The 23474-nt window shown below is 42.8% G+C and overlaps 1 protein-coding gene across 3 annotated transcripts in view; it reads right to left on the reverse strand.

Annotated features, from left to right (window-relative positions):
- Positions 1-1323: 1323 nt before the first annotated feature.
- LOC141102396 (fibrinogen-like protein 1) overlaps positions 1324-23474 on the reverse strand; it is a 36644-nt gene continuing 14493 nt past the window's right edge. Inside the window, exons 2-4 of one of the 3 annotated variants that reach the window (XM_073591357.1) lie at positions 7068-7145; positions 5705-5829; positions 1324-2118 (exon numbers count right to left, since the gene is read on the reverse strand). In XM_073591357.1, coding sequence (XP_073447458.1) covers positions 1525-2118; positions 5705-5829; positions 7068-7145 — 797 coding nt within the window. In that variant the 3' untranslated portion in view covers positions 1324-1524. Of the gene's footprint in view, positions 2119-5704; positions 5830-7067; positions 7161-23474 lie in introns of all 3 variants that reach the window. The other 2 variants (XM_073591356.1, XM_073591355.1) reach the window with 2 other exon arrangements.

The raw sequence follows: 23474 nt of genomic DNA on the forward strand, positions 1-23474 counted from the left end.
CCTCTTCATTGAGTGAATGTAGGGGTTTACAACTACTTTAAGGTATAACTAAAAGCAAACTTTTTTTTTTTTTTTTACATAAACCTATACCCACATCTCTCTGTTATTCTGCTCTCTCCTCCTATCTGCTCCTTGCACTGAAACACACCTCATTGGCTCTTTGTGCTGCTTCTTCTCCTCCTGTCAGAGCTCTGCCAGAGATTGCACAGTAAACAGCAAGAAGCTGATACCATATCAAATGAATGTACTTATGCCGCGTACACACGATCGGAATTTCCGACGGGAAATGTTCCATGTGAGCTTGTTGTCGGAAAGTCCGACCGTGTGTACGCTCCATCGGACAGTTGCTGTCAGACTTTCCGCCAACAAATGTTTGCTAGCAGGTTCTCAAATTTTCCGCCAACAAAACTTGTTGTCGGAAAGTCCGATCGTGTGTACACAAGTCCGTCGCACAAAAGTTCAGGCATGCTCTGAATCATGCAGAAGGCTATTGAACTGGCTATTGAACTTCCTTTTTCTTGGCTCGCCGTATGTGTTGTACGTCACCGCGTTCTTGACGTTCGAAGATTGTTTTATGCTTTTGGGATCTTTTACTACTGGTTGTAAGTAGTTCCTTTTTATCATTATTATAATAAATTTTACCTTAAGGATAATGCACATGGCTGGTGCGCCCTTTTTTTCTTTTATCTCAGAGGCTGTGATCAGTCTGTGGGGTTCATTTACTAAAGGCAAATCCACTTTGCACTGCAAGTGAACTTGGAAGTGCAGTCGCTGTAGATCTGAGGGGGGGCAAGGAAAATAAAAAAACAGCATTTTTGCTTGTACATGATTGGATAATAAAATCAGCAGAGCTTCCCCTCATTTCAGATCTACCCCTCAGATCTACAGCAACTGCACTTCCAAATGCACTTGTAGTGCAAAGTGGATTTTCCTTTAGTAAATCAACCCCTGTGCGCCGTCTCCCAGCTCTCGGGGGCGGGAGGAGCTCTGCATTCTGATCTGCATCTCCTCCCGCCCCCCTGCCCTGCTGGATGACATTGCCGGCCGGGTGGGTGGAGGAGCCGGGAGAGGACACGCAGGCCGCACAGTAAGAGATGAGCGCGACTGCGGTCTGTGATGGCCCTGTGCGGACAGTGGTGGCCGCTCATCCCCTGCTGTGTGGCCCGGTCATCAACAGGCCTCGGACCGGCAGCGGTCCACGGCCCGGGGTTTGGGGACCCCTGGGCTAGATGATGCAAGAAGAGTAAGCCATTTCAGGACAGAAAAGGAGTCCGTACAACTGTGCAAGACTGACGGGAAGGCTTTAAGAAGATTATGTGGCAATCGTATTTTGGATTATTTATTTAAAAATCAGTATAAACCTTTACAGTGTTTTTAAAGTCCTATGTCTTAAAAGTGATGTAAATGTTTTGTGTCGTTGCCTTTTAATTCTTTTAGAGTGTTTTTTGTCCATTAAAAATACATATTATCACTACAATTCCATAAGTGAAAATGAAGTCCTCAAAAAAAGAGATGTCCGGTCTTTTAGGAGTTCAGTATCCTTGTTTTCATTTCCGCTCTCTTGAACGAGTATTTCTGGTTCGTCCTCTTATCTGTCAGAATGTACCAAGTCCCCCAGTAGATTCCGCTGGTCACACCAACGTAGCGCCCCTTGTGGTACTTCCCGTTTAGATTGGCCGCCAGGCAGGTGTCAAACCACCAACCGGATCCGTAATACATCCCACAGTTTCCAGACGTATAATTATCATTATCGCTGTCATACGTTGTGAAATACTTGTGATCGTGGTTGTAGTTCCGGCTGTAGCTAAGAGCGTTTCCGGCATTCCCGTTGTACTCCCTGGCGGTTAGCCGATACTTGTTTTGCTCACTGGCGACTTTGAATTTTCGGTAGATGGCGTGCCGTTTCACGCCGTACCAATCCTCTAGTTCAATGCGAAGGGTGTGCTGGCCGGACCTGGTTAGGCTCTGCAGGTGTTCATTGCCGAGCCAATGTTCTCCTTGAAGGCTGCCAAAACCTTGCTTGTACTCCTGCCATGTGCGGTTGAAGTCGACCGTGCCGTCCTGCCTGCGCTGAAACACCGTCCAGCCTCCTCCGTCCGTCACCATGTCACAGTAAACCTAAAGCCAACCAGAAGCACACATGGTGAGCCAAAATTTTTAACATAGGCATAGAGAAACATACAGTAACAAGAGGAGGTATGTGAACGCCATGGAATTAACTGTTTTTCTGAAGTTAAAGACTTATGAAAATGGATGTTTGCCAGCTCCAGTGATGTTTTCAATACTTTAGCTGTTACTCGTTTGTTCTTCTTTACCTCACTGAGGATTCTGCGCTGTGCTTTGGGAGTCATCTTCTAGGAAGAGTAGCCACAGTACTAACTGTCTCCATTTATAGACAATGGTCTAACTGTCAACTGATGCATGCCTAAACAGTTCAAGATTGCTTTGTGTCCCTTTCCAGCCTTATGCAGATCATATGCTCCTGATCATATGTCTTCAGAGAGCTCCGTTTTGCAAGGCATAGTTCACATCAGCTGATGCTTCTTATGAACAGCAATCTTAAAATGTTTGAATGTCTTTTATCAATCAAAGTAGCTCCAAACTCATTTAGTTAATTGGACTCCAGGTGTGCAAACTACTGACTCCAATTAGCTTTCGTTGAAGTAATTAGTCTATGGGTTCACTTACTTTTTCCTCCAGGACTGTGAATGTTTAATGGGTGTGTTCAATAAAAGACACAAAAAATGTAGAATTGTTTGTGTGTTATCAGCTTAAGCACCTTGTGTTCGTCTATTGTTGTGACTTAAGCCTGCGATAGACGGTTTAGCAGGGACCGGCCAAGATACGAACCATGTGTGGACAGGCTGATTGTACCCAAGTTGATCGATCGATCAACCAGCCTTCACGCAATTTTTGCCAGCGGCTACAATCACTGTGTGTTCTCCCATCCGGGACGGCTCCACATCCCCCCCCCCCCCCCCCCCCCAGGAGAACACAATTGCTCTGATTGTATTGATGAGGGAATCATCAAGCGACTTTCTTTCCTGCAAAAAAAGGAAAGAAAACCACTCCATCTATGGCTGGTTTTAGCTGAGGACCACATCATGTCTTATGGCAAATTACTGCAGGAAACCAAAAATTTGAATGGGTTCACATACTTTTTTTGGCCACTGTACAATGAAACATTCCAAGACAGGCCATTAACAATTCAAAAAGAAAGGCAGGGCTTCAATTTAGGCAATCAGATGCAATATTTGGACTATTTCTGCATGTCATAGAGGTGAAGAGTGCTGAAGAAAGTCAACTTGATGGAACATTTTTGGTCCTGGACAAGTAAATATCTCCCCACTCATTCTCATTCATATACCAACCCATCCAACAGTCAAATGGAAAAACTTAAACGTTTGGGTGAAGGGCCATTGTTTTGTAATCCTGTTTACACTTCTTCTCCCCCGACCTTTAGAAAACACTACTAAAATATTAAAAATGACACATGGAGGTATTTATTCCTGCACTGCCATGGCCAATCAGGGTCTTTCAAAATAATTTTCAGAATTGGAAGGCAGTCAGGCTGCCAATGTTGTGAACCTACAGCCACCCATTAGTCCAATGTGATGCTCTTCACTTTCAGGTACAGCCATTGACCTGGAGTGATGTTGGCGCTTAGGCAGTTAGGCACTATTGGGTTGCTTTTATTTGGCACGGCTTCAGAAAATGAAGAAGGCTGCCCTTACACCAGTTATTTTATTAGCTGCAGCCTATGCCGCATAAGTAATGTTATTCCAATGGGCCACCAGTGTAAGAAATGCTCTTTATACTAGTGGACAGTGGGAGTAAAAAGTACCGTTACGTACAGTAGATGGTCTGTAGAAAGAATGCAGCATACTTCTGACCACCAATGTAAGGGGCTTTATTTCTCTTATTGACCACCAATGAAAAGATCATTTTTTGTCTTGAATTGGTGGTCAGTAGGAGATAAACCTTACATTGGTGGTATAAAGAGATGCCCTTACACTGGTGGTTACTGGGAGGTAGTATGCCCTTACATTGGTCAAATGTCTTCTCAATGACACCAGTGTAAGGAGCATTCTTCCCACAGTCCAACAGTGTTAGGGTCATTCCTACTGGCCACAAATGTAAGGGGCATTCTTCCAGTGACTACCAGTGTAAAGGGCAAGCATCCTCTTACTAGTCACTCACCATTGTGAGGTATCTGGGTATCACGTTTATTCCATTGATGGTCAACGGGAGAAAGAATGTCCCATATACTGATGGTCTTTGAGAGAAAAAATACCTTTTATATTGGTGGCTAGTGGGAAGACTGCCAAACTCTTTTCACTGACCACCAATGTAAGGGGCCATCTTCCCTCCACTAATCAAAAATATAAAGTGCATTATTTGTCCCACTGACACCTTTTTTGGCCATTATTATTATTTATTTTTATTATTAATCTTCATTATTACTGAAAATAATTTAGATGTGTGGAGGGCTGTTAAATACAATCCAACCCAGGTGTCCAATATGTTGGGTACACCATTGTCAGGGGGGGTAAATCTGGGTTTCGATTTCTCTTTTGGGGACTCCAGTAGAAAAAAAAAACCTCTGCACATGGATGCTCAGGTCTGCATAACTGCTTGGGTTTGAATGGCACAAAAGAAGAGAGACTATGTGGTAGAGGAAATGGAGATCAAGAGAATTTTCTAAGGAGGTTTTACTGTTGGGTCTTTCAGAAATATACAATAAGAATTATTTGATGTAATTCTTCTGCTCTACTTCAGGGATGAAAAAATGGCTTTGGAAACTAATGGAAGGAGAATGACTGGGAAACTGTTATTTTTTTGAACAGTTTTTAGGGTTTCAATATACAGTAATAGTCAGTCAACAAGTCCCAATTTTTAGTAATGAAATCATGAACACCTCCAGATCCTTAATGTTAATAAAGACAAATTTTCTGTGCAGAAATATTAACCTTAACCATAGGCAGGCAAAACAAGCTCCTTACCAGATTAATTTGTTCCCCATATATTGAGAGGTCAAATAACACTTTTCCATAGACAGTCCACAGAAACATAGAAATGAACAGCCTCATAGTGTAGTATTAAAAGGTTGAAAATGTATCAAACACAAAGTAGCTCACTCATATGATATATGAACAGATTGCATATCGAGAATCACTAAGACCAAATTCAGAAACCTTGCCGTGATTGCTTGCGTGATGACGTCACATTAGCTCCACCCTACACGTTTCGTCGTGAGTGAGCTACTTTATGTTTTAATACATTTCCAACCTTTCAATACTACAATATGAGGCTGTTCATTTCTGTTTCCTATGAGCTTAACATTTATTTGAGAACAGTGTCTATGGATTGTCTACGGAAGAGCATTATTTGACTGCTCAATACACGGGGGTCAAAATAATCTGGTATGGGGCTTGTGCTGCTCTGGGTGAATGTTTCTGCACAGAATGCTCTTCTTTATTCACATTAAGAATCTGGAGGTGTTCATGGTTTCATCACTATAAGTTGGTACTTTTTGACGGACTTTTATATCTGTTTTGATAATTGCTACCCGTAATAATGTGACCACGGTTATTTTTTTAGCACTTTATTTTCTGTTAGTTTTTCAATTCATGTTATATTTTTAAGTTGCTTAGCGCTGCACCTCAATATACGTATACATTTAGTTGTAAGTTACTCACTATACCTCGAATGGCTGTCGCAGTGCAATGGGCTGGATAGTGTAAATTCCATTTTCTCTGATCCCCTGTTTGTAGATATCCGCACAGTCTCTTGGAAACATTCTCTCTGATTTCTCTGAAGATTCAACCACTGGAGGCAACCAGAGACAAACAATGAACTTGAGTTAGTACATTGATTTAGGAGAAAAACCTAAACCTGGTTTATGGACCACATTGGCAATAATCCTTATGGGCTAACAAAATAACATCCTGTATACAGGTTTGTGAATGAGATATAGTGTGATATCTATATTAAATTAGTTGACAAGTGGTCTGATTCTCCGAGGTGGTGAGCAGTCGGTGCGCTGGATTATGGTGTCTTCCTTACACCCAAGCATAACATAGAGAAAGGAGAAAGCCGGCAACTCGATCTTCCGCAAATAATACATTTATAATAGCAGGTGAAGTACAAAATCTAAGGGCTTATTAATTTTGGCGTGTAGTCTGATTTATAGCCAAACTTTCTCCTCTCTCATAACATCCATAATGTGATATCTCCTAGAGGCTCCTGACCCTGTGAACTGGATGTTTACGAAGCAATGGGAACGTATGACTACCCTAGTAGGTCTATAGGTGAGTTTAAGGGGAAATTCTCACTGCCTTTCTGCTTGGGGGATATCAAAACTGTATTCTAAATTGACACTTTTGTACTAGGGGCTTTCATCACTGTACCAGAAACTGACACCTTTCTAGTAGAGGCTTACAGCTCTACACTACTGTCCACCTAATTTCTGCTATGGGCCATCACAACCCTGCTAGAGGCCATAACCATTTAATAAAGTACAATCACCTGCCTTCTGCTAAGGCATACCACCTTTAAGCTAGGAGCTCTCACAATTGTACTAGGACTTATCACCAATGGTAATGGTAATCACCACTCTGTTAGGAATTGCCACATATCTACTAGAACCATCACTGCTACCATCACAACCATCACTACTAAACTAGAGCACACCTCCTTTTTACAAGGTAATATAAATACTGTACTAATACCTATCACCACTCTAATGATGTCTATCACCATACAATGGATGACCACCTTTCCACTGGAGACCATTACAGCCCCGCTACATTAAGCAGCATCGATGTTGGAGTGGGGCTCACCAACTTTGTGCCTAGGTATACTGTCTTTGTACTGGGGCCCATCATAATCGTACTAGGGGCTATGACATCTATACTAGGTCCCACCACTTCTCTACTGACGGTAATTGCCATTAAGGTAGGGAAACACTACAACTCTACCAGCGATCATTAGCTACTTTTATAAGGTACAGCAATAACACATCAGTGGATTACGCCATTCTGTAACAACTTGCCTTTTTGGCTCACCTTGAGATACCACGTTTCCTACGCTCTTTAGAGTCAGTGGCGGTTCTTCTTTTGTTTCAAGGGCCTTCAGTCTTCGACCTTCTACAATAAAGACTAGTTGAGTAAAGGCGAAAAAAGAAGGACACAATATAATTGGGTAATTGAGACACAGAAGGAAAGAAATACTTATTTCTACACGAAGACTCTTGGATCGCACAATGCAGTGGAATAGAAATGGTTGTCCACTTTGGTATTCTCCTGCTAAGGTGTTATCCTACCTCCAAACAGAAAGGAAAGCAACATGGTGCCCTGATACTGATTACATGATAAAGTAAGTTGTCAAGGACCATCTTTATTGGAAGTCTGCAAAAGCTGAGAAAAAGGCTCACCCTGCTACCCCCTGAAATACCGGAATAGCCCAAAGCCTTCTGGTCAAAAAAAAAAAAGGAGGGTATTTGAAAAGACCAGGAGTCTTAAAACTAAGGCCCTTCAGTTGTTCAGGAACTACAATTCCCATCATGCCTAGTCATGTCTGTGAATGTCAGTGTTTTACAATGCCTCATGGGATGTGTAGTTCCGTAACAGCTGGAGGGCCGTAGTTTGAGGATCCCTGGAATAGACGGTTCAAGAGAAATTAAAAGGGAGGAGCAATAACTCTCATCAACAAATCGTATTGCATTTGACATTTCTTTTTTGCTCCTTGCTTTTTGTTATTGTTTTTTGTGCCTTATTAAATAAGTGTAAGTAAGTGAGTATGCATAGAGCTGGGTTATATCAAAATTACTGCTAAATGAGTGTATTTTAGAGCCATAAAAATCAATCGGCGTGTTCTATATCATTTTAGTATTCATTGTCATAAAGTCATTGGAATAGCACATGGCATTTTATCAGCAATAAATACCTTTAAACCCGGGGTCTCAAACTTGCGGCCCTCCAGCTGTTGCGGAACTACAAGTCCCATCATTCCTCTGCCTGTGGGAGTCTTGCTTGTAACCTTAGGAGTGATGACTGTATAAGTTTTGCTTTTTCAATATTTTGCTTTTTATGATTTAATTTAATCTGGTAATTCTGCCAGGAATACATTTCCTGTACTAGGGTGACAATGCTTCCTCAGCGTACTGATTCTATGGAGTGACAGCGATGTCATCCTAGGATAGGAAGTGTATTAAGACTACAAACCCCCCCCCATAACATAGGGGTGGGGGTGTTTTGTCGTCTCAACACAATGCTGGAGATTTCAGTTTGCTGGGCACACAGGAAGTTTGGAATTTGCTGGAATTCTGTCAGTTCAACAGGTATTTTCCTTTATGTGCAACACTATTTTAAAGAGACTAAACATGGAGAAATGTGTATCTATATTACCAAAAGTATTGGGACGCCTGCCTTTACACGCACATGAACTTTAATGACATCCCAATCTTAGTCCATAGGGTTCAACATTGGGTTGGCCCACCCTTTACAGCTATAACAGCTTCAACTCTTCTGGGAAGGCTGTCCACAAGGTTTAGGAGTGTGTCTATGGGAATGTTTGACCATTCCTCCAGAAGCACATTTGTGAGGCATTGATGTTGGAGAAGAAAGGCCTGGCTCACAGTCTCCGCTCTTATTCTTTCCAAAGGTGTTCTTTCAGGTTGAGGTCAGGACTCTGTGCAGGCCAGTCAAGTTTCTCCACCCCAAATTTGCTCATCCATGTCTTTATGGACCTTGCTTTGTGCACTGGTGTGCGGTCATGTTGGAACAGGAAGGGGCCATCCCCAAACTGTTCCCACAAAGTTGGGAGCATGAAATTGTCCAAAATGTCTTGGTATGCTGACTCCTTAAGAGTTCCTCTCACTAAAACTAAGGGGCAAAGCCCTGAAAAACAACCCCCACACCATAACCCACCTCCACCAAATGATTTGGACCAGTGCACAAAGCATGTTCCATAAAGACATGGATGAGTTTGGGGTGGAGGAACTTGAATGGCCTGTCCTGAACTCAACCTGATAGAACACCTTTGGGATGAATTAGAGTGGAGACTGCGAGCCAGGCCTTCTCGTCCACCATACAAATGCACTTTAGGAAGAATGATCAAACATTCCCATGGACACACTCCTAAACCTTGTGGACAGTCTTCCCAGAAGAGTTGAAGCTGTTATAGCTGTAAAGGGTGGCCCAACTCAATATTGAACCCTACGGACTAAGACTGGGATGCCATTAAAGTTCATGTGCGTGTAAAGGCAGGCGTCCCAATACTTTTGGTAATATAGATACACATTTCTCCATGTTTAGTCTCTTTAAAATAGTGTTGCACATAAAGGAAAATACCTGTTGAACTGACAGAATTCCAGCGTGTAAAGGCAGGTGTCCCAATACTTTCGACAATATAGTGTTCATTCAGTTGGCCATAATAGAATCTTTTTTTTCACAACAGCAAGTTGATCTTATACAACTTTTACTTTATAAGTATAAAAAAATAAAGTACTACAAATTGTTTACATTTAGCTGTTCCCCCCCCCCCCCCGAACTAATAGTTGCTCTACTGGAAATTCTTTGTATTTTTCTAGTTATTCGAACGAATGACTAATAGCCTTCTGATGGTCCTTTGTAAATTCTGCAATTAGCTGAATATTCTTTCTGTATTTCCTTTAAAAAAATCTAAAGAGTCCGGCCTGTATATGGACTACCATCCGGTAATGGCTCTTTAGCTTTCTATACATCTGCCCCTGTTAATAATACAGAACTGGCAAATGGACAACCACAGGCTCAATACAGACTGGGGATTGTCTGCGGGGAGTAGAGGAAAATTGTCCCGTCTTTGTTCAGGAGAGGCGCTGGGAAAACGTGGCGGTCACATCAGAAAGCCAGTGTCAAAACTCGTCCAACTTTGGAGCACGTCACCGCACACAGGGGCTTGTCAGAGCATCAAAGATGAGAAAACTTTAAACACGCCGCACAATGCCGGATTCTCCTTTTGTTTCATTTTTTTCCACTTTCCACCTCGATGGCTTGCGGAAAATTTTAGCCTTTTTTTTTTTCTGCCCCTTTCTCCTTTTGTAGGTGTCATGATGAAAGAGAGAGAAAGATTGATTGATGTCCTTATTTCCTACATTATTAATTGATGCGCTAATTTTGGAAAGTTAAAATAGACTAAATGAAGTAATTAAACATTTTTATTCAAGTAACAGTTTGAACATGTAAAAAAAATAAAATAAAATAAAAAAAGATAATAATAATAATAATAATGATGAGTATTATTATTATTATATACAATTTTTTTAATTGAATTAAGAATTAATGTACTTATTGTGTAAAGTATAAAAATCCTAAATGAAGTAATTATACATTTTATTCAAATAATAGGTTAAACAAGTAACAAAAGTAAAAATTGTAAATAAAAAAATTATTAACAATTCTACTACTACTAATAATAATATTAATATGAATAACAATAATACTAATTATTAATAATTAAAATGTTATTTAATTAATAATTGATATTTTATTTTGTAAAGTTAAAATAGTTAAAATAAGGTAATTATACATTTTATTCAAGTAATAGTTTAAACATGTGAAAACATGACAATTATTAATAAAAGATTATGAATAATTCTACTACTATTACTACTACTAATAATAAAAAATAACAAATTATATTTTATTTAATTAATAATCGATATATTATGTTGTAAAGTTAAAATAGTCGAAATTAAGTAAACATTTTATTCAAGTGATCATTTGAACATGTAAAAAATACAATATAATAATAATAATAATAATAATAATAATAATTATTATTAGTATTAGTAGTACTAGTAGTAGTATTATGAATAAATATTTTCAACTGTTGTAAAGTATTATACTGTAGTTTACTAATTTTAGTATTATATCTATGTTGACGGAGTACAAAAAAAACTGTATTTTTTCTTTAAATAACTACATACTTCAATAAGAGAGAAATCTAAACATAAATCTTTTAATATTTTTAGGTAGATTTATTAAAACTGTTTACATTATCTTTATCTTGATTTATTCTATATAATACATGCTTATTGATCATATGATCAGTGGCGTAGCGTAGGTTGTCAGCACCCGGGGCAAGGCAAGTAATTTGCGCCCCCCCAACCTGCTGACTTTTAGCTATCCCTGAGTCCCTTCAAATACAATAGTACTGACCTACCTGATTCCTATACTGACCACTACACTACATTGTCCACTACACTGACCACTATATTACACTGACCACTATACTGACCACAATACTATACTGACCACTACACTGACCACCATACTACACTACACTACACTGTCCACTATACTACACTACACTTGACCACCATACTACACTGTCCACTATACTGACCACCATACTACACTGACCACTATACTACACTGTCCACTATACTACATTATACTGACCATCATACTACACTGTCCACCATACTACACTGACCACCATACTACATTACACTGTCCACTATACTACACTACACTTGACCACCATACTACACTGTCCACTATACTACACTATACTGACCACCATACTACACTGTCCACTATACTGACCACCATACTACACTGTCCACTATACTGACCACCATACTACACTGTCCACCATACTACACTATACTGACCACTATACTACACTGTCCACCATACTACACTGACCACTACACTACACTGACCACCACACTACACTATACTGTCCACCATACTACACTGTCCACCATACTACACTGTCCACTACACTAACCACTACACTGACCACTATACTACACTGTCCACTATACTACACTGTCCACTATACTACACTGTCCACCATACTACACTACACTGACCACTATACTACACTGACCACCATACTATACTGTCCACTACACTAACCACTACACTGTCCACTATACTACACTATACTGACCACCATACTACACTGTCCACTATACTACACTATACTGACCACCATACTACACTGACCACTACACTAACCACTACACTACACTGACCACCATACTACACTGTCCACTACACTGTCCACCATACTACACTGTCCACCATACTACACTACACTACACTGACCACCATACTACACTGTCCACTATACTACACTGACCACTATACTACACTGACCACCATACTACACTGTCCACTATACTACACTGTCCACTACACTAACCACTACACTGTCCACTATACTAACCACTATACTACACTGACCACCATACTACACTGTCCACTATACTACACTGACCACCATACTACACTGACCACCATACTACACTGACCACTACACTACACTATACTGACCACCATACTACACTGTCCACTACACTACACTGTCCACTACACTACACTGACCTCCATACTAAACTACACTATACTGACCACTATGCTAACCACTATACTATACTACACTAACCACTATACTCAGGCCCAGATTAAGAGCATCATGGGCCTGGTGCTAAGGATGTTGGTGGGCCTTTTTATGAAAATAAATAAAATGAAAACGCAAACAATTTTTTGTGAAATTTAAATTAAAGAGAGAGAGGGGGGAGAGAGAGAGAGGGGGGAGAGAGGGGGAGAGAGAGAGAGAGAGAGAGAGAGAGAGAGAGAGAGAGAGAGAGAAAGGGGAATAGAGAGAGGGTGAAAGAGAGAGAGGGTGGTAGGGGGTGAAGGGGGTGAGAGAGAGAACAGGGTGAAAGAGAGGGGATGAGAGAGAGAGGGGGGTGGGAGTGAGTGGGTGAGTCTGTGGGGGGCACAGCATAGTACATTACACAGGAGGGGGGGTTATAGCACAGTACATCACATGGTTGGCACAACACATTACATGGTGGATACATGGATACAGCACATTTAATGGCGGGCACAGCACATTACATGGTGGGTACAGCGCATTACATGGTGGGCACTGCATGGCACAGCACATGACGTGGTGGGCACAGCGCATTACATGGTGGGCACTGAATGGCACATAACATTACATGGTGGGCACAACACATTACATGGTGGGCACTGCATGGCATAGCACGTTTCATGGTGGGAAATGCAACTGCACATTACATGTTAGGAACTGCACATGACATGGTGGGCACTGCAAGGCACATCATGACATAGTGGGCACTGCACATCACATGAAGGGCAATGCAATGCACAGCACATGACATTGTTCAGCACAGCGCATTACATGGTGGGCACTGCAACGTACAGCAAATGACATACTGGACACAGCACATTACATGGGGGGCACTGCAAGGCACATGACATGGTGGGCACAGCACATTACATAGTGGGCACAGCACATTACATAGTGGGCACAGCACATTACATAGGGGCACTGCAATGCACATGACAGGACATGGTGGGCACAGCACATTACATGGGGGGCACTGCAAGGCACATGACATGGTGGGCACAGCACATTACATAGTGGGCACAGCACATTACATAGTGGGCACAGCACATTACATAGGGGCACTGCAATGCACATGACAGGACATGGTGGGCACAGCACATTACATGGGGGCACTGCAATGCACATGACATGGTGGGCACAGCACATTACATGGGGGGCACTGCAAGGCACATGACATGACATGGTGGGCACAGCACATTACATGGGGGCACTGCAAGGCACATGACATGGTGGGCACAGCACATTACATAGGGGCACTGCAATGCACATGACATGACATGGTGGGCACAGCACATTACATGGGGGCACTGCAATGCACATGACATGGTGGGCACAGCACATTACATGGGGGGCACTGCAAGGCACATGACATGACATGGTGGGCACAGCACATTACATGGGGGCACTGCAAGGCACATGACATGGTGGGCACAGCACATTACATGGGGGGCACTGCAAGGCACATGACATGACATGGTGGGCACAGCACATTACATGGGGGCACTGCAAGGCACATGACATGGTGGGCACAGCACATTACATGGGGGGCACTGCAAGGCACATGACATGACATGGTGGGCACAGCACATTACATGGGGGCACTGCAATGCACATGACAGGACATGGTGGGCACAGAACATTACATGGGGGACACTGCAAGACACATGACATGGTGGGCACTGGGCACAAGAGAGCACATTACATGGGGGAAGCAGCAGTCTGTCCCCTAGCACAATAATTACACAACATCCCCCTAACAAATGTACTGACCTTATCATAACAGTATGGGAGATGTCCTTCCTCCCGGGCTCCTGCTGGATAGGACATCAGCGCCCCTCCCCCGGACACCTCCATACTATACTACACTACATTGTCCTGCCTACAGTCTCTCTCTCTCGCCCCCCTCCCTCCCCCTCCCAGTAACATGACTCTCACACACTTACCTTCTTATCCTGGCTGCATCGATCCGGATAAGGAGGAGAACACAGCGGCGGATCACTTTCTTCTCTCCCCTGCGCTCTGCTTGCTGCCATGTTCAGTATCCAGCGCCCTGTGATTGGGTGTATGGGGGTCATGTGCGGAGGCGGGGCGCCTCACATGACCCCCATACACCCAATCACAGGGCGCCGGACACTTAACATGGCGGCCGGAGCCCGGGGACACAAAATTAGAAATTAGGAGGAGGCAGCCAGTGACACACACTGGCGCCCCCCTAAATATCGCGCCCGGGGCCACGGCACCCCCTGCACCCCCCACGCTACGCCACTGCATATGATAAATATGGGAAAATACCCTTCTCAATTAAAGTTTAATTATGGGAAAAATAAAAAATGGGCTCATATAATGTAGTTTGTCGGTTTTTGTTTTTCGGAGCCCCCCGCCCCGTAACATAGTTCTATTACTTGTTGATCCTGCCAGAGGATCAGATATTATTCCACTTCCTGTTACAATGTGACAACACCATTCATTGTCAATGAAATCTCACTGCAGTGTTGTCGCACTGTGGATGAGTTAGTCTTAGATGGACATATTTCAAATAGACTTGAAAAGCAGATCTATACTTACAGTGGATATAAAAAGTCTACACACCCCCTGTTAAAATGTCAGGTTTCTGTGATGTAAAAAAATGAGACAAAGATAAATCATTTCGGAACTTTTTCCACCTTTAATGTGACCTATAAACTGTACAACTCAATTGAACAACAAACTGAAATATTTTAGGTGGAGGAAAGTAAAAATAAAAAACTAGAATAATATGGTTGCATAAGTGTGCACACCCTTACACTAATACTTTGTTGAAGCACCTTTTGATTTTATTACAGCACTCAGTCTTTTTGGGGATGAGTCTATCAGCATGGTACATCTTGACAATATTTGCCCGTTCTTCTTTGCAAAAACACTCCAAATCTGTCAGATTGTGAGGACATCTCCTGTGCACAGCCCTCCTCAGATCACCCCACAGATTTTCAATAAGATTCAGGTCCGGGCTCTGGCTGGGCCATTCCAAAACTTTAATCTTCTTCTGGTGAAGACCATTCCTTTGTTGATTTGGATGTATGTTTTGGGTCGTTGTCATGCTGAAAGTTGAAGTTCCTCTTCATGTTCAGCTTTCTAGCAGAAGCCTGAAGGTTTTGTGCCAATATTGACTGGTATTTTGAACTCCTTATAATTCCCTCTACCTTGACTAAGGCCCCTGTTCTAGTTGAAGAAAAACAGCCCCAAAGCATGATGCTGCCACCACCATGCTTCACAGTGGGTATGGTGTTCTTTTGGTAATGTGCAGTGTTGTTTTTAAGCCAAACATATCTTTTGGAATTATGGCCACAAAGTTCAACCTTGGTTTCATCAGACCATAACACATTGTCCCACGTGCTTTTGGGAGACTTCAGATGTGTTTTTGCAAAATTTTTTTCTTTTCTTCGTAAGGAAAGTCTTCCGTCTTCCACTCTACCCCATAGACCAGACATATGAAGAATACAGGACATTGTTGTTGCATGTACCACACAGCCAGTACTTGCCAGATATTCCTGCAGCTCCTTTAATGTTGCTGTAGTCCTCTTGGCAGCCTCCCTGACCAGTTTTCTTCTTGTCTTTTCACCAATTTTGGAGGAACGTCCAGTTCTTGGTAATGTCACTGTTGTGCCATATTTTCTCAACTTGATGATGACTGTCTTCACTGTGTTCCATGGAATATATAATCCCTTGGAAATTCTTTTGTACCCTTCTCCTGACTGATACCTTTTAACAATGAGATCCCTCTGATGCTTTGGAATCTCTCTGCGGACCATGGCTTTTGCTGTAGGATGCGACTTAGAAAATGTCAGGAAAGACCTACTAGAACAGCTGAACTTTATTTGGAGTTAATCAGAGGCACTTTAAATGATGGCAGGTGTGTACTGACTCCTATTTAACACGAGTTTGAATGTGATTGCTGAATTCTGAACACAGCTACATCAACTGAGTTGTACAGTTTATAGGTTACATTAAAGCTGGAAAAAGTTCTCAAATGATTTATCTTTATCTCATTTTTTTACATCACAGAAACCTGACATTTTAACAGAGGTGTGTAGACTTTTTATATCCATTGTACCTACCTCCATTGATGTGACATCCAGCCTTCTCACTCACTCCTACTAGGTTTGAGATCTTGACTACGCTTGCCAGGATTCTGCACAGGAATTCATTCACCCTGGCATCTGACAGACGCCGAGATCCTACACTGATCCGCACATCGGCAGCTCACTTTGCTAGGAGGAAGGTCAAATTCTTTTATTGCAGAAGAGACCTAGTATGCCTGTTTTTTTTTGTGTTTTTTTTCTCAATAAAAAAGCTGGCCATTCATGGAGTGATTTCAGGCAGATTTCTGATGATTCAGACAAAATTTGTTTTGTGGATGGTCCTGTTGGCCCCACTAAAATAAAATCAAAGGAGCCAGGCAGTAAATTGCTGGCCAAACCGTGACTGCAGGCCTTCAGAAGCAGCAATGGCGAGGTATTTAGACAGCCAGTGGAGGCGGCTGTCAGAATACAATTGTCGTAGTGGGAGTGGAGCGTGGATGAAGGATGTTGTTTAAAAATGTCTTGTTTGGCCCGAAGGCTGAATTAAAAAAAATGTTTGCGTGTATGGCCAGCTTAACCCCTTCACGCCTAATGCCGCGTACACACGAGCGGACTTTACGGCAGACTTTGCCCGGCGGACGGGATTTCGTCGGACAATTCGATCGTGTGCAGACTTTGTTTTCTCAAAAGTTGGACGGACTTAGATTTGAAACATGTTTCAAATCTATCTGACGGACTCGAGCCCGGTCGAAAAGTCTGCTCGTCTGTATGCTAGTCCGACGGACAAAAAGCCACGCTAGGGCAGCTATTGGCTACTGGCTATCAACTTCCTTGTTTTAGTCCGGTCGTACGTCATCACGTACGAATTCAACGGACTTTGGTTGATTGTGTGTAGGCAAGTCCGTTCATTCAGAAAGTCCATCGTAAAGTCCGTCGAAAAGTCCGCCGGGCAAAGTCTGCTGCAAAGTCCGCTCGTGTGTACGCGGCATTAGGGTAAAACAGATCTAAACGCCTAAGGACAATTTTGTAATTTTGACATGTGTCAGTAAAACCGTACAGAACACCACAACTACTTTGTGCATCCAGGTGGATTATACCGCGTTTTTTCAAGACAAGTTGGACTTTCATTTGGTGGTAAATGATCATGGATATCTCCTGATTTTTTTTTTTTTATTATCATTCAAAAACTGGCCCAAAATAGTCAAAAATGTGTGTATATATATATATATATTTCATTTAGCTGTATATTTCTTGCTACTACCATAACCTACCACCAAAGAACATCCCAAAATATATTCTCCTGCTCCTGACGATTGCAGTGATACCACATGTATTGTTAGTTGTTGTTTGCACCCATAGTACAGCCCGGAATCAATAGTGCACATTTTGCTTTTTTTTTTTTTAAACCCTACTTAAAACACACTGACACTAAATCCTGTCCAAAAAAAATAATGACTCTGACCTTGACCCAAACACTAACCCTGGCACTGACCTAAATCAAACCTTGATCTATTTTTTTTTTTTTTTCTATCTCTCTCTTATCCATTCACAGAGACAAAAAACACGGGACGGGCTTCACAGTGACTGATCACTGTGATAGCCAATCAGAGGCTATCACAGGGATCAGGTGACCCCCGGAACCAGCCATTCCGGATCGATCATTAGAACGGGGCCCGGGGCTCTCAGTGTTCCCAGCACAAAGGTAGATACACAAACATGCGGCCCCACGGAAAAAAGCCCAGTCCAGTGGGGCTGCATATTTGCATACTGTCGGCATGAAGGGGTTAAGTTCTACCATACAGCTGGCCATACATTATACACATTTCTTATTTAATTGCTTTTAGATTTGCCTTCAATTATGTAGTGCAAGGGCCTGTCTGATTGCATACATAATTGAGTGTTGTTAGGTTTGCCCTTATATTACATGGTTTGGGTAAATCAAAAGGAAAAAGTTGCACAACAAAATTGTATAATGCATGACTCGCTCATCCATGTCTTTATGGATCTTGCTATGTGCACTGGTGTGCAGTCATGTTGGAACAGGAAGGGGCCATCCCCAAACTGTTCCCTCAAAATTTGGAGCATGAAATTGTCCAAAATGTCTTGGTATGCTGACACCCTAAGAGTTTCCGTCACTGGAACTAAAGGGGCCAAGCCCAACCCCTGAAAAACAACCCCACACCATATTCCCTCCTCCACCAAATGATTTGGAGGGATGGCCCAATTCATTTGGCAATATAGTGTGGATGAACGAGTTTGGGATGGAGAAACTTGACTGGCTTGCACAGAGTCCTGACCTCAACCCGATAGAACACCTATGGGGTGAATTAGAGTGGAGACTGCGAGCCAGGCCTTCTCGTCCAGCATCAGTGCCTGACCTCACAAATGCGCTTCTGGAAGAATGATCAAACATTCCCATAGACACACTCCTAAACCTTGTGGACGGCCTTCCCAGAAGAGTTGAAGCTGTTATAGCTGCAAAGGGGGGGCCAACTCAATATTGAACCCTACGGACTAAAACTGGGATGTCATTAACCACTTGCCGCCCGCCCTATTACAAAATGATGGCGGCAAAGTGTTTTGATATTCCTAACCGGACGTCATATGAAGTGATCAGAATATCGAGCCAATGCGCACAACGCATAATGACCACAAAATGAACCACAAAATGATATTTGATTCTGTATTGGCTGTATGGACAGTACTGGGAGGTGGGTAGGGGGTGGAACCAAGGGCTGGTGATCAGAGGTGGGTAGGGGGTGGAACCAAGGGCTGGTGTTCAGAGGTGGGTAGGGGGTGGAACCAAGGGCTGGTGCTCAGAGGTGGGTAGGGGGTGGAACCAAGGGCTGGTGCTCAGGGGTGGGTAGGAGGTGGAACCAAGGGCTGGTGCTCAGGGGTGGGTAGGAGGTGGAACCAAGGGCTGGTGCTCAGAGGTGGGTAGGGGGTGGAACCAAGGGCTGGTGCTCAGAGGTGGGTAGGAGGTGGAACCAAGGGCTGGTGCTCTGAGGTGGGTAGGAGATGGAACCAAGAGCTGGTGCTCAGGGGTGGGTAGGGGGGTGGAACCAAGGGCTGGTGCTCAGGGGTGGGTAGGGGGGGTGGAACCAAGGTCTGGTGCTCAGGGGTGGGTAGGGGAAGGAGACAAGGAGGGAGTATAAGCACCTATTCTATGAGAAAAAATGCCCTGATCATACGTGAACACAATTATAGGAAGCGCTAATTCTGATCCTCAGGAAATAAATAGGATTAAAAGATTTTTTTAAAGTTTTTTAATTCAGGTTTATATTAAGCTAAATCCAGTTATAAAACCTGCAAAAAAATAGGGCTAATAATGTAAAAAAAAAACAAAAACATAAACCATTCATCATATTATCTGGTTTATCATTTTAAAACAATTTGAATGTCTTATTTTCGAGGAGCACGCAGTTTATGATCAAATTTGGGAAGTAATTATGTCTTTCCATGAATTTCAATATCAACCTTTCCTCGAAAACAAGAACAAACTATATAGAAACAACTGGATTTTGTTAAGTATGAAAGGACCCCATACCAGCAGGATATTTTTTTTACGACAAGAAAAAAAGCATAAAATGACATGAAGGTCATATAGATGTACACAAACAGATAAACCTACATGGCTAAAAAAAATAAATGCCTGCCACTGGAATCCGGTCAGTCTGTAATAAATAGTGACAAAGGATGTCCAGATACCTGCAGAGTTTAATGGAATACTCCAGGTCAAAAAATGTTCTCAACCATTTAGCTGTAACATTCCGGTAATTTTTGTTATCTACACTATATTACCAAAAGTATTGGGACGCCTGCCTTTACACGCACATGAACTTTAATGGCATCCCAGTCTTATGCCTCGTACACACGATCGGACATTGAACGGACATTCCGACAACAAAATGCATCGGATTTTTTCCGACGAATGTTGGCTCAAACTTGCCTTGCATACACACGGTCACACAAAGTTGGTCGGAAATTCCGAACGTCAAGAACGTGGTGACGTACAACACATACGATGAGCCCAGAAAAATGAAGTTCAATAGCCAGTGCGGCTCTTCTGCTGATTCTGAGCATGCGTGGCACTTTGTGCGTCGGAATTTTGTGTACACACGATCGGAATTTCCGACATCGGACTTTGTTGTCTGAAAATTTTAGATCCTGCTCTCAAACTTTGTGTGTCGGAAATTCCGATCGAAACTGTCCGATGGAGCCTACACACGGTCGGAATTTCCGACAACAAGCTCCGATCGCACATTTTCCGTCGGAAAGTCCGACCGTGTGTACAGGGCATTAGCCCATAGGGTTGAATATTGAGTCGGCCCACCCTTTGCAGCTATAACAGCTTCAACTCTTCTGGGAAGGCCGTCCACAAGGTTTAGGAGCGTGTCTTTGGGAATGTTTGACCATTCTTCCAGAAGCGCATTTGTAAGGTCAGGCACTGATGTTGGACGAGAAGGCCTGGGTCACAGTCTCCACTCTAATTCATCCCAAAGGTGTTTTATCGGGTTGAGATCAGGACTCTGTGCAGGCCACTCAAGTTCCTCCACCCCAAACTCGCTCATCCATGTCTTTATGGACCTTTTTGAAACATTTAGTGGCTGGCTTCAGTACTGCCAGGAGACACTAGACTTCACCAACCCTTAAGACAGGCCCCTTAGTACATTCTGTTGTGATTTTATTAACATCGACTGCTGAATCCCTGAAAAAGAGGGAGGCTCCCCCGAAACGCGTTGGTTGTATTCGATGATCTTAAATATTAAATGTTTCAAAAAGTCCTTCAAGTGAGATGAACTTGTCCTACCTACACATTCATGATTTTACCTTCTGGCGAGCGTTTCCTTTGTCGCTACCAGGAAGGTAGCAGCATATTACCAGAACAGGGTCCGCCCACACTATATTTCAATCACGGCTCTACCTTATGAAGGAATTCCACGGTTTTGTTGTCGGAAAGACCGATCGTGTGTACGGGGCATAACTCTAGAATCCTCTAGAAAACAGGGGAAAGTAATCAATCATTGCAGCAGCCTGTGAGATACTGAGCAGGCCTGAATAATCAACCCCCTGCTCCACCAATTGCAGAACAGCCAACTAAATTTACCTAACAACCTGCCTGTCAGGTCACCTTGAGGCTAGGTGACAGATGCACACTGTTGGGATCAGGAGTGCACTGCAAGGTAGTGGACCCTATGGCTGATTGCTGCGGATGGGAGTCAAGGTGGTAAGGAAGGCAGGGTCGCTGGAACACCACCACGGATCCCACCAGGGTTAGAGCGTAAGATTCCCTGGGGCGCGGAGTCTAAGAGCCAGCAGGTGTTCATCAGAGCCTCTATTGGTGAGGATGGACTGGGCTGCAACTGGCTCCAGGTCGCGACCCCCAGGGTCCCCCAGCTCAGCCCACAGTAGGCAGCAGGAGGATAAGGATAGTAAGGGAATAAGCCAAGGTTGGGGCCACAAGCAGACAAGGCCAACAGAGTTCACGCCAAAGGTTCAGGGTCACAGGCAAACAGGGATAGTCGGGGACACGCCAAAAGGTCAGGGTCACAAGCAGACAGGAATAGTAGAGAACACGCCAAGATCGGTAACAGAAACAAATGTAGAGCACACGGCAAGCAGGAAACGGGAAGCCAAACACACAAAGGTTGATCAGCGGGGCTGGCCTGCAGTGCAGAGGTTAATATAGAGTTCTCTGATAGGAGCTGGGGTGGAGCCATGCTAGAGGAGAGTTAATAAAAGCAGTCAGGTGAGAGTTGGCTGGTCTCTAGAGATGAACACATGGAGACAGGTAAGCTGACAGGCAAACTCTATTGCATAACCATGACACTGCCCTAATCAGTGAGGGTACTACAGGTGGTTTATGTTTCCAACAACTAACAAACACTGAAATGACAAATCCCAACGTATCTGTGAGCACCGCAGAAAAATACATTGAATCGAATACACTGTTTATTCCTATTGGCTATTGGCCTGTTTATTCCTATTGGCCTGTTTATTCCTATTGGCTATTGGCCTGTTTATTCCTATTGGCTATTGGTCTGTTTATTCCTATTGGCTATTGGCCTGTTTATTCCTATTGGCTATTGGCCTGTTTATTCCTATTGGCTATTGGCCTGTTTATTCCTATTGGCTATTGGTCTGTTTATTCCTATTGGCTATTGGCCTGTTTATTCCTATTGGCTATTGGTCTGTTTATTATTATTGGCTATTGGCCTGTTTATTCCTATTGGCTATTGGTCTGTTTATTCCTATTGGCTATTGGCCTGTTTATTCCTATTGGCTTTTGGCCTGTTTATTCCTATTGGCTATTGGCCTGTTTATTCCTATTGGCTATTGGTCTGTTTATTCCTATTGGCTATTGGCCTATGTATTCCTATTGGCTATTGGCCTGTTTATTCCTATTGGCTATTGGCCTGTTTATTCCTATTGGCTATTGGCCTGTTTATTCCTATTGGCTATTGGCCTGTTTATTCCTATTGGCTATTGGTCTGTTTATTCCTATTGGCTATTGGCCTGTTTATTCCTATTGGCTATTGGTCTGTTTATTATTATTGGCTATTGGCCTGTTTATTCCTATTGGCTATTGGTCTGTTTATTCCTATTGGCTATTGGCCTGTTTATTCCTATTGGCTATTGGCCTGTTTATTCCTATTGGCTATTGGCCTGTTTATTCCTATTGGCTATTGGTCTGTTTATTCCTATTGGCTATTGGCCTATGTATTCCTATTGGCTATTGGCCTGTTTATTCCTATTGGCTATTGGCAATCTTGCCTTTCGCTCGGAGAGTCGTTAGAACATTGAAGTGTGCAAAACGGTTTGTATTTGAGCTAAAGCAGCTTCCCTTCCTCCAAAATCTCGAAAACATAACACTTATCTTTCCATTATCCCCTGCTTCACCTTTATCCAGGACGATGAAGGATGAGGATGGTACAGATGTGCAGGAAGAAGCATTAGGAGAATGGCCCATGCATTGCGCAG

This window comes from Aquarana catesbeiana, linkage group LG07, assembly GCF_042186555.1.
Source record: "Aquarana catesbeiana isolate 2022-GZ linkage group LG07, ASM4218655v1, whole genome shotgun sequence".
Lineage (NCBI taxonomy): Eukaryota > Metazoa > Chordata > Amphibia > Anura > Ranidae > Aquarana > Aquarana catesbeiana.